The sequence below is a fragment of the Magnolia sinica genome, chromosome 5 (genome assembly GCF_029962835.1).
Source record: "Magnolia sinica isolate HGM2019 chromosome 5, MsV1, whole genome shotgun sequence".
NCBI classification, from domain to species: domain Eukaryota; kingdom Viridiplantae; phylum Streptophyta; class Magnoliopsida; order Magnoliales; family Magnoliaceae; genus Magnolia; species Magnolia sinica.
The window spans coordinates 113,308,249-113,320,777 of NC_080577.1; the positions used below are offsets into that span (position 1 = coordinate 113,308,249).

Consider the following 12,529-nt stretch of genomic DNA (forward strand, 5'->3'; position numbering starts at 1 on the left):
GATGCCGAGGGTGCCAGCTTACTATTTCTTTTAGAGCACCAAAAGCACTTTTGACTTTCCATACACAATCACCGACCATGCCTTTCAGGAAGGAATAAAACGATCCACCCTCCGATACTCCAGACTGTGGGCCCCACAGGAAAAATCTCAAAATGATTGCACATTTCTAAGAATCCGATATTTTTGTTGCGTGTTGCATTTTCATCAGTCAGCCATTTTCTTTCTTAACCGTACAAAAGATTGTCGCCAATTTGACGAATGTGATCACACTAAAGATGCTATTATTTGGCCTATGGCCCACCTACTGTGGTCTCCAAAATTTCGATGGTCCCGATTGCATGCATGGTCCATGTGAATAGGATGTATGCACGAGTATCATCTAGCTACCCTCGCAGAGTATCATATTGTGCAACGATATCCCCAACGGAAACGGATTGGCTACTCCCCTGCCACCAGCCAATGGCTGATGGTCGGTGCTCTGTGGGCCCCAAAATGATGTATGTGTTCATCCACTCCGTCCATCTATTTTTCAAGATCATTATATTGTATGAGACCAAAAATTAGCTATATCAAAATCTCAAATGGACCACATTACAGGATACAGTGTTGAATGAGCGTCGACCATTAAAAACCTTTTGGGGGCCATAAAAGTTTTGGATGAAGCTGATATTTGTTTTTTCCCTTAATTTGTGCCTATATGACATAATCAACAGATTGGATGTCAAATAAACACTACAGTGGGCCTTAGGAGGATTTTAACTGTGGATATCCAATCACTATTTTTTTTTTCCTTTGTTGTGGTCCAACTGAGATTTATACCCCTATAATTTTTACATATGAATTCTAAAATTATCTTTAAAAATGTATGAACGGAATGGATGAAACATATACATCATTGTGGGGTCCACAGAGCACCGGCCATCAGCCAGCAGGGGGAGTAGCCAATCCGTTCCCACCACGAACTAGGATTACACCTGAGATAGTTGACCGCCGTTTTGAAAATCGTGGTGACTCATCCTCCTCACACGTGGCCATCCAAATTGTGGGACCGATCAAGATATCCTAGCCATCAAATTGATGGCTATCGAATGGATGGTTAAAATTAAAACACCAAGTAGTCCAAATACTACCAGCAAAAGTCACATGGTTGCAACTATCTTCTCCATCGTAGCCATCCACAATTGGGCCAGTATTTGAACGGTCTAGATCTTCCTCATTGTCACGTGGTGCTAGACTATCATGGGAGTCTATCCAGCCCCACAAACTACATCACTCTGTAAAATTCATGTGGGGCCCACTTGGCACAGATGGACCATTGGCCTGGTGGGCCCCACCGTCGAACGGGCTATTCCCGTATTTCTCTTTGCAGGACCCAAATCGACAGTCGAGGATTGGTTTAACCGAAGACATATTTCGGGCATGGCCCATCCATGATGAGACCCGAAAAACCAACGATCCAGATCACCAAGCCTGGGGCCCACTTGCCCAAAACCAAAACCCGAGCACGCTGTTTTATCCTCAGGTGTACTCATAAGAAAACGTCATTTAACCTTACCGTGGGTCTCGCCTTGATGATTTGTTGTATATCCACGCCGTCCATACGTTTATCCAGCCCATTTTAGGGTTGGTACCAAAACATTAAGCAGATCCAAGTCTCAGGTGGACCACACCACAGAAAACAGTGGTGTTTGAGTGCCTCACCAGAAAAATTCCGAAGGGCCCGTCATAAGGCTTTCATAATGTTTATTTGACATCCAACCTGAAAATGTCAAGAAGAACTGGACGAAGTGAAAATACAAATATCAGCTTGTTCCAGAACTATTTTTTACTACAAATTCTTTTTAGTGGCCGTTCGTCACTGTTTCTAGTTGCGTGGTTCACCTGAGACTGGTATCTTCTTAAGATTTTGGACCACGTTCTAATATCATATGGAAAAACAAATGGACGGCGTGGATAAAAAAAAACATATTTATTTGGGCCCCACAAGGTTAGAGTAGCACCCACTGAGGTGCTACCCGGGTAACAGTTAATCCGCTCCCCGTTAAAATGTGAAGTGCTTATTGCCTCCTTCTCTTGTAGCTTTGATAATTGCACACGCGTGTGCAATAAACCTCATGTACACGCCATACATCCCAGTATTGGATACACGTGTGAGATCTGTTCCATCCATAAGGTTGCTCAACCTTTTACATACTTTCCCAAAATATATCTGGTCCGATAATCAAGTGGGCCCCATTAGTGGAAACAGATGGATGGGTTAGAATTTTGAAAACTGAAGTCACCTGAGCAGTGGATGAACCTGATTCTTGAAATAGAACATCAATATGGTAGTTCCATTCTAACGGATGGATCAGATCACGTTCCTTGCACATGTGTGATGTATACGTGAGCTTTATTACACGCGTGTGGGCTTAGTAAAGCTCTACAAATCGATAGCTTTTGCCCCACCGATGAAACCTGGGTCTTTTGAAACAGAACTAATCACCTACGCTCAACTGTGCCACAAGCTTCGGTCCAGTACCATCGTTCCCTTAATATAGCATTTTTATAAAAAATCAGAACCATGAAAAAATGAGGGCTCCATCATGAGAATCTCCATACTCGAATCTGATCCATTCATTAGGTGGGCCGTAACCACACGTTAAGCTTGACCGTTAGATTTCCACTGTTTCCGAATGTGCGGCCTATCTGATAGCTAGTGGGTCCTACTTTTTCATGGTACTGATGTCCCAGACAAGTGGAATATTGGCGGAAAAGAAGGAAGAGTACCACAAGTTGTGGTACCTTGCTGGTAGGTGATGAGTTCTCCTTTTAAAAAGTGACCGAAGTTCACGCCAAGCTTATTAGAAAAATAGTTCGTACAAATCAATTATTGCAATCTATTCTCCAAAACCCGAATATAATGTTTTCCGAGTCACATGGTGCAATCACTTCCATTAATTCCAGCGAACAATTATTGAGATCCCACGTAATTATCGGAAGCGGATTGGCTGGTGTACCTTACACCTGCTATATAGCTGCTGTATGGACGCAACGCCGGTAAGTTCTGTGAGTCTGATCATGAGGTATGTACGATATTCACACCGTTCATCTATTTGATGAGATCATCTTAAGGCTTGAGACGAAAAATAAGACAAATCTAACCATCAAGCAAACCACACTCCAAAGGCAGTAGGGGATTGGACGTCTACCATTGAAACCCTTCTTGGGACACTGAAGTTTTAGATTAATATGAAATTTGTTTTTTCTCTTCATTTAGGTCTTTTTAACCTTATGAATAGATTTTATAGAAAACAAACGTTACCATGGGCCCTGAGAATTGTGTGACTGTGAAAATCATTATCTCCGCTGCTAATTTTGGTGTGGTTCATTTGAGCTTGGATATGATTCGTTTTTTCTCTAATGGTCTAAAATGATTTATAAAAATGGATGAACGGTGTGGATATAATAAATACATCATTGTGAGGCCCATGTAACTTTGATCCCCTTTCAACTGTTAGTACAACTCGGAGCTCGAGAGCGTCCGTGCTCGTCTTCGAGCGACACGTACCTACAGCAGCTATATAGCTGGTGTGTGGTACACTAGCCAATCCGCTTCCGTAATTATCACAAGGATCAGACAGTTTGAAGTGGTCCTATCAGTATACGATGAAGTGGACGGCCTATGTTGTTTAAGAATTTGAACCATACATTGGTGGGGGGCCATCATGGAATGTGCAGTGCTGATTATTGGACGGTCCAGATCAAGTGATTGGATTGTCAACGTTTCTCTCCACATGAGGACACCAGTGTTGATAGTTCCCAACATTTAGAGTACAGTTTTGTACATGTGGAAAATGACTAGGTGATCCAGACCGTTGGCCTTATGGCCCCTCCACCGGAAGCCTCTGATCGCAAACACTTCCCAATAGACGGTCAAGGAGAAAAAGCACGGACGGCCACATCCAAGCTTTGGCTCGAAAAGTCAAGGTATTGTCGGGAGCTGTGTCACAGAGCCTGTCCAACAAAGATCTCTGTGGGGCCCACCGTAGCGTGCGACCATCCTCTCCGTCCATCACTTTCCCCGGCTCAATTTACGACGTGAGAGCCTAAAAATCACGCCGACCCAAAGCTAAAGTGGGCCACACCATGGAAAACGGTTGGTATTGGAACGCATTCCCGAGGCGTAGTGATGCTTGCATGCCATCCAACCCGTTCTTTAAGGTGATTCCACCTACATGAAGGTAAAAACCAATTGTCAGCCTCATAGAAAACTTCCGTAGGCTCCAAGAAGGTTTCAACGTTTCCCTGTGGCGTGGCCCACTTGAGTTCTTAATCAGTCTTATTTTTGGGGCCCACATCTTAAGGCAAGCCCCCTCACATGATGGACGATTGGATTTCGTATCCACGTCACGAGGGCCCCACAGTGCTATTTGCTCTGCACGGGCTTGTATTGTCCATTATCTTTCTGCATCCGCCTTAAATTTCCACACGCGTGAACGCTCCAAGTCGTGCGAAATCGAAGTCGCTTATCAGGAATCCCACTTAGTAGAATTCCGAACCCAAAAAGATCCAGCCGTTCATTCGTACATGGGCCTACAACTTAAAGACCGTCGGATCAATATCACGCCTACGCCTAATAGAGAAAGGCAAGGATCATCAGCCCATGCCGGCCGTTGAGCGAAGTCTCCTCAAGAGTAGAATAGTTGATCGATCGGCAATCTGAAGGTTTCCTCAATCCACACCGATCATCATATGGTACCGTATCCACACATCATCTAGGCCACATGCATACCGATTGACTGGATGCGGTTTGGCTGGTGAACTCAACACCAGCCAGCTAGCTGATGTCGAATCTCTGTGGGACCCACCATGATGTCTGTACTTTATCCACGCCGTCTATTGATTTTACCAGTTAAATTTAACGCATGAGCCCAAAGATGAGTCAGTTCCAAAGCTAAAGTGAACCACACCACAGGAAACAGTATAGTGGGGCCCACAACTTTGACACCAGCTAGCTGGCTGGTGTTGGGGTCACCAGCCTATTGGCCAGGTCAATGTGGCCCACTTAATGGGTCCCAGCCAGCGCTGTCCTACCTGATGAATGACGTATTACACACGTAGGTTCGTGCTGCGAATTCTGCAGAGCTTTGATAACACATTCCACTAGTCATTGATGATAGAAGGTTTGATGGGCCAATCAAATAATCAGGACCGTCGGATCCAGAACAGAAGCATAAAGGAATTATTGGAAACTTACATTCAAAACACCCAATCAGTAAATAATCCGACAAAGCTATAAAGTTAGATGCTTTCTCTGTCTTTTTATAATCAGGCCATGACTAAAATACGCTCACCTTGTCTCCAATAATCATCACTCCCGAAAAAGCAACAGTCCCACGTGCACGCACCTTCACACGAGGACTCCACACGTGCAAGATCCAATAACCGCATTGCTGCTGTGCTGCCTGACCAAAATATCAACTGTAGACCCATTAGTGACGCACGTGCAAAATGGGGACCACGTTCAATCTAGACGACGAATCCATTTGATTAAAGGGGTATGGGAATTACTGGTTTGGGCCCACCTACAATGGCCTGAATCTTCCACGTGGCCCAAATATCAGCAGTCCACCTATTAGTGGGGCACGTGTAAAATCAACGGCCCAGTTCAAACTGGACATCTAATCCATTTGATCAGCAGGGGGATTGGAATTCAGGAGACTGGGCCCACATACGGACGGCCTGAATCATGCAAGTCTACTATAGGACAAGGGATCGGAGTGCTGGAAATGCGCGGTGGGCCCCCGCCATGCATGATGTATGTGTTTTATCCATTCGGTCCAATCATTTTGCGAGATCATATCAGGTAATGAGCCCAAAAATGAGGCAGATCCGGATATCAGATGGACCATCAGTGGTGATTGAACGCCCACTATTAAGAACTTCCTGAGGGCTACAAAAGTTATGGATCAAGCTGATATATGTGTTTTCCCTTCACCCACGTATGTGTAACCTATTCAACGGCTTGGATGGTCAATAAGCATTACAATGGGCCCTGGGAAGTTTTTAATGGTGGGCATTCAATCACCATTGTTTTCCCATGGTGTGGTCCACCTGAGATCCGCCTCATATTTGGGGCCATGCCTAAAATGAGCTGGAAAATAGATGGAGGGTGTGGATAAAACAATACATCATAGTGTGGCCCACCGAGCTTTTCCAGCGGAGACGACAAGTAAGAGATCTCAGCAATGAGGGGTCACTACGGAATCCAAATCCATGCATCTACTATTGTAAGGCCAGGCATTCAAATTACAAGGGCCGGTCCCTTCCTATCACTGGGAGTGGATTAGGTGCGGCCTGGCCACACCCAAGACCGTGCAGCCCTTAACGTGGGGCTCACCTTGACATATGTATTCTATGTCCACACCATCCATCTATTTTTCCAGTTCATTTTAGGGCACGAGCCTAAAAATTAAGCAGTGCCCGCCAAATCTCAGGTGGATTAAAAAGGGACGCAGATTGCGTCCCACCCCTAACGTCTCCAGCTGGGAACTGGCAGTAGCTTTGAGTGGCCAACGTGATGTATGGATCTTATCCTCAACGTCCATCCATTTTTATTTTTTTTTTACCATTTTAGGGTATGAGCCCAAAATTGAGGCATATCCAAGGCTCAAGTGGATGCAGAAGTTTTGGACGGAGGGCAAATAAACATCACGGTGGGCCCTAGAAAAGTTTCAACGGTGAGAATCATTATCATAACTGCTTCATGTGGTGTGGTCCAGTTGAGACTTGTACCTGCCTCATTTTTGGGCTTATACCCTAAAATGATACAAAAAAATGGATGGACAGCGTGGATAAGACCCATACATCACGGTGGCCACTTGCCATCCAACCTGCTGATAATATCAAACAAACCTACAAGAAAGCGAAGTTTTTAATGATCAATCACCATGCTTTACTAACACCCTGATCCATAGATCAAGTGGTAGACTGAGTGAAGATACCTCGTTTCAACACTGAGGTCTTGGTATTGAATCCTAGTGGGGGTGGCTAACAGGAGTGTGGCAGTGCTTGCTTGTACTAACAAGCTAACCCAAAAAATAATAATAAATAAATAATCACCATGGTTTACTAGGGCATGGTCTACCTTAGATCCGTTTCATGTTTGGGCTCATGACCTAAAATGATCTAGCAAAACGGATGGACACCGTGGATATATAGGACATACATCATGGGCCCCACAGTAAGGGCCGCACCTGATCCATCCCATTACCAGTGCCCCAAGTCACATCTTTTCTCAAACTGAAATTGGCATGATATTGTGCTCCAAAAGAGTTTCAGTTCGCAGTCCATCAGTCCATCCATAACAGGTGGGATGGAACCATTAATCTTGATTACTTAACCAGTAGGTCCCACTTGTATGAACAGAAAACCTGGACGTTTGGAGGATCAAAGGAAAAAAAATCTTCATGCTAGATATAAAAATCATTAGCTAATTCCTTAAAAACATCTCCCAATCATCGACGCTACGAGAGAAGATTGTTGAACTAAAGTAGCAAACTGCGCAAGATTGCATGATTAGCATACAAGAACAACATCAAACATCTACTTGAAGTGGAACTTACCAGACCACGTGATTGAAGGCTAGCAACGAACTACCTATCAATTGGCTTTCTTAGTCGCTTCAGATTCTTGCTGCGGTGTTTGTGCTTGAGATGCCTCTGATAGTTTGTCCTCAGCCATCTTTGAACAGATCTCGTCCCTCTCGTTGAAGTATATCTCGAAGGCCCTCGGTAGGAACTGAGGGATCAAAAACCCAAAGAGATTGATGGAGAAATATAGCAGATTTGCGACTGCTAAAACCTTTCCAAACCAAAACCATGCAATGTCCTGCAAAATCATAATAATTGTAATATAATTATAATAATAGTGGAAATTTTTGTGGGCAGTAATCTCTCACCATCCAAATATTTCCAGATGTTATTTGAAAATCTAATTTTTGAATGCTTATTAGATTACTCATCTTCGGAGTCATTGTTAGGAGTCAATTGTCAAATTCAAACTAGTGTTAGATAGTGTCCCGCTTTCAGGTTTATAGTCAATTAGGAAAGTTACTGAATGTCTGATGATAGGGATGGAAATGGGCCATGCTTGGGTCTCTAAGGTTGGCCACCCAAGAAGCAGAACTGGGTCCAGGCTTGAAATCTAGGCCTGGTGTCCGAGCGGGGCCAGGCCAGTGCCAACTCATGAATGGCACGGCCTGGCCCATTGACCAGGTCCAATCATCAAGTGGGCCACCATCAGACACTTTAAACACACTTATAAGTGGTCCCCATTTAGCATACATGTGTAGTTTAAAGCCGTTTTGCAATGATTGGAACCATTTACATGATAGGGGCTCGACGTAGATGGTAGATAGAGGGAAAAATAAATCTTGGATTTAACTATTTCAAGCTCGCTCACATCTATTCCTTCCAAGGCCAGGCCTGTTTGGCTAGGACAGGAACGTTTTCAGACCAATTAGCGCCAGGGACAGCGCTTAGGGAACTTGGGTAGGGCTAGAACCAACTTCGAACCGACCTCGGCCAGCCCATTGTCAACCCTACTGAAACAGGGTCTCACTTTCTCAGGGTGGGCCGACCCATTGCCAACCCTACTAAACAGTGACTCTTTCTCCGGGCCAGCGCTTACAGGACTTGGATAGAGCTAGGGCTAAGCTTAGCCCAGCCCATTGCCAACACTACTTAAACAGGGTCTCATCGCTCGATGTCAGATGTGGTGAGCCCTACCATGGACACTCAAGATTTGCATATCCTGATCTACAAGTGGCAGTGACCCACATGGTCAAAAGCTAGATGTTTTATAAAAAGAGAAACTTCGATCATATGGCAAAGTGTGATCGACCGACATGGTCAATAGCTAGATGTTTTATAAAAAGAGAAACTTTGATCATATGGCAAACTGTGATCGATGATGGGCCGGCATTTAGAAAATGTGGATGGACATACAATAAAGATTTCTTCTCTTTATCACTTTTCAACAAATTTTCCTAGAAAAAATTCCTCGTCCAGATATGGAATTTGGGAAAACAGAATTTTTCATTGAAAATCTACTTGAAGGAGGTGAGATGTAGGGTGCTTGAAGATAGATTGTGGCACATCTCAAAGTGTCGCATGTGGGGTGCTTGAATATGAATGTTGTCACACATTGCACGTGTAGCACGTGGACACTAGACAATGGCATATTAGCATATCTGGACATTGGAAGATGTTCGGCAGCACATGTTAGACTTTATGCTGGCCATCAAGCCATTATTGACATGTGTACACATTCACCGGTTTAGATTGAGATTCTCCAATGTTTGAATTTATATGTATAGATGTGATCATTTCTTAATGATACATACACATCAATATTCGGATTGGCCATAAGGATGAGGTGCGGTGAAATATTAGTCAATTAAAGAATTGGTCAGCTTCTAGCACAATGTAGACCCTTATGTAAGGATGCACAAAGGGAATAATACATATTGAGGTGCATGTGCATACAAGATGTACCTCATCCTTGATTTATGTAATGATCAGGTTAATATCTTACCGAGATCAACATGATTAATTAGCTTTGTACCCAATTAGATTGTGTAAGCCCACATATTCCAGCAAGGATAGATCATTAGTTGATTAGATGAATACTTCATTATATACACTTAGACAATGAATAGTATCATTCATGATCTGTGAAGTGAGCTACACATGCTGCAGGACCAATAATGCAACTAACCAATTTCGATCTAATCATTGTGCTTGTGTGCTAGACCCGAGGCAACTCATGTCCCTATTACTTTACACTGCGCAAGGCTGCAATGAGATTACGCTACTCTTAGTGTTAATTCTCAAGGCCATGGGCACATACTCAGTAAGGTCAAAAGTATGTTGAGAAAGTAATCAAATCAAGATCGGATCATAGAGAAAGATTATGTACATGATCACATGGTGGAGATAATGCATAAGAAACTTGAACAAGGTGCCGAGGCAAATAGACAGTCAGATTTTATTATGAACTAATTTTTAAAATATTATGATATTAATATGTTCAACAAATTTTGATCAATTGAGTTTGCACAGATAAAATAGATTCAGATTCAATCTCAAAAAGATAAAATAATTTCAATCTCAATAGTAGTTGAAGTATGCGTGTCACAATTTGAACATTGAGATTTGTGAAGATGCATAGATGGTGCCCAATTGAGTGTAATCAAATCAATGACTTAGGACAAATGATTGAAAATTAGGATTTAAGTCATTTCTAGTCCAGTTGTAAATTTGGTGCATTTCATCCCCTATGAAGGATAATAGTCTTAAAAGTCTCGTGCTGCTCTTACTTCATTGAAGGTTATAAATTTTCAACTTAGGAGGGAGCATGATAATTCAGTACACCTTGCTGTCACAATAACTTAAGAAATGCTATAGTTTCTAATTGAAATTTATCTAGTATGAAGATTTATAAATATAAGTTTTAATACCTTTTGTATGAGACATTTCTCTCTTTCCTCTCCAACCTTAACCTAGCGGATTTCATTCCCTATGATAAACCTTAGTCTACAAAACCTAGATATCTCATGGTATGCGTGGTGTTTTCTTCCTTTATGGTTAAGAATATACACATCTACTGAGCTTTCCTTCATCTCTATGTGTGTTTTCATGTGGGAAGAAAACAATCATTTTTACACTTATAATATAATTCATTGTTGAATATTTTAAATCTAGCATATTTTCCAACATTTCTGCTTAGAACACATGTTACACGTTGGCCATGCATATGTGGCACATTGGAACATATGAGCACTTTAAGACAATAGCAATAAATGCTGCACGTATGGCAAATTAGCACACATAGGACATTTGGAAATCGACAAAGTTGCACACACGAGGCCATAGGCATGTGCACGAGGCTTTTATATGGATGATAACAAATGTTGCATACATTTGCATAATTAAGAAACTGTCACGTGTGAAGCATTTAAAGATGGATTGTAGCAGATGTAGCAAATCTAAATGAAAAAAAAAAAAAAACAAGAGAGAGAACATGCTAAAAGGAAAATGGATAAGTTGTTTCCTTGGGGCAAAAAATTGAAAGAAGAGCATTTTATAGAAAATAGGGAAGTGGAAGCTTCATCTACTAGAAGTTTACAAAACCAAACCATGGAATGATAAAAAATGAGCATTTTCCACACAATGGGAAACGGAATGGGATGACAAAAAATGAGCATTTTCCACACAATGGGAAAGGAAAACCTCGTTCCGAAGAAATTTATGAAAATAAATGTTTGTTTCAATGAATCCAAACTACAGTTCCACATATAATCCAAGATCAGCATGTTAGTGTAATATCTATGAACAATACAACTATGTAGGACCGAAATTGCACAATACAGTAGCAATGTAGACTATATACAATCCTACATAGCCAGCCATGGATATTGTACCCCGACACCGATCTAAAACATAGTGGGGCCCGGCAGCCTATAGAGATCAGAATACGAAAGAAGAAGAAAGAAAAGGAAAAGTACCTTGAATTCTGCATTTGCAGGCAAGATCTTGTGGAGCCAGACATCAGCAATCCAGTCGATGATTACAAAGATCCTCCTCACCGTATAAAGAAGAGGCACGAGTGCCCGCACGGGCGGCGAGAACAACGACAACCCACTAATTACATTCTCGGTGAGGATTTGGAATGACAGTAGGAAGAGGTGTGGTGTCGCAGACCGAACAGCATGCTCGTCCCCTCTCGCGAATCCACCGAGGACGTACGCGAGTGGGAGGAATAGGCCGATGGTGGTCCCCACAATGACGTAGAGACGAAAGAAGCGGCTGCCTTGGAAGATCTCAGCCGCTGAGGATGCTGACGTGGAGGTGGAGTGGGAAGGGAAGGCGAGGCGGGATAGAGCGAGGAGGTAAGCGGAGGCGAAGGCGGGAAAGATGAGGTCGAGGATGGGAACGAGTCCACTGGCGGAGAAGACCATGATGAAGGCAACGAGCTGCAGCTCTATTACTCGGAGCGAACCCATCACGCCTCCCACAACGGACTGTTGCTGTCGTTGTTGTTGTTGGTTCTTTGAGGGGGTTTCTTGTGGGTGTTTGGTTGTGGGTGTTCCAGGTGGGGCCGGGTCGGTGCGGGGAGCTACGGCGAGAGATACACCTGACATTTTGTCCGTAATTTTCTTTTCTTCGATGAGTGACAGAGAGAGAGAGTTTGCAGTTTCTATTCTTATGTTTGGTTTTTCTGTGGTTGTACGAAGAGAGACATGAAAGGAGGAGAAGCGGTTTCATTTTGATTTTTATTTTTCTATATTTTCATTAGAAAAGAATTACCCTTGGATTGTCAAGGAATTACAAGAATGGCATTTCATACGTTTATGAAAGGTCGGCGGGGGATTCCGGCACCCTAATTAATATCTTAGGGGCCACTGTGATGTATGGACGCGGATTCGCTACTGAACTTGACTACTCGCTACTGGAAACGGATTGCGTACTCAGTAAAGTCTGTG

The 12,529-nt window shown here is 42.9% G+C and overlaps 1 protein-coding gene across 4 annotated transcripts; it reads right to left on the reverse strand.

The window, feature by feature from the left end:
• Positions 1–5,156: 5,156 nt before the first annotated feature.
• Positions 5,157–12,292, reverse strand: LOC131246779 (uncharacterized). 4 transcript variants are annotated; one of them, XM_058247181.1, is made up of 3 exons: positions 11,552–12,292; positions 7,608–7,872; positions 5,157–5,443 (listed from the first exon to the last, which is right to left on the reverse strand). In XM_058247181.1, the coding sequence occupies exons 1-2, from the start codon at positions 12,185–12,187 to the stop codon at positions 7,645–7,647; spliced, it is 864 nt and encodes a 287-aa protein (XP_058103164.1). In that variant the 5' UTR covers positions 12,188–12,292; the 3' UTR covers positions 5,157–5,443; positions 7,608–7,644. The 4 variants fall into 4 exon arrangements, with proteins under 4 accessions (XP_058103164.1, XP_058103163.1, XP_058103162.1 ...); XM_058247180.1 differs by having other exon boundaries at positions 5,157–5,463; XM_058247179.1 differs by having other exon boundaries at positions 5,157–5,447; positions 11,552–12,291.
• Positions 12,293–12,529: the final 237 nt, after the last annotated feature.

Coding starts and splice junctions, on each gene's coding strand:
- LOC131246779 (XM_058247181.1), bottom strand. CDS start 12,187: ATGTCAGGTGTATCTCTCGCCGTAGCTCCCCGCACCGACCCGGCCCCA. Junction 7,873..11,551: donor CTGCAAATGCAGAATTCAAG/GTACTTTTCCTT, acceptor ATGATTTTGCAG/GACATTGCATGGTTTTGGTT.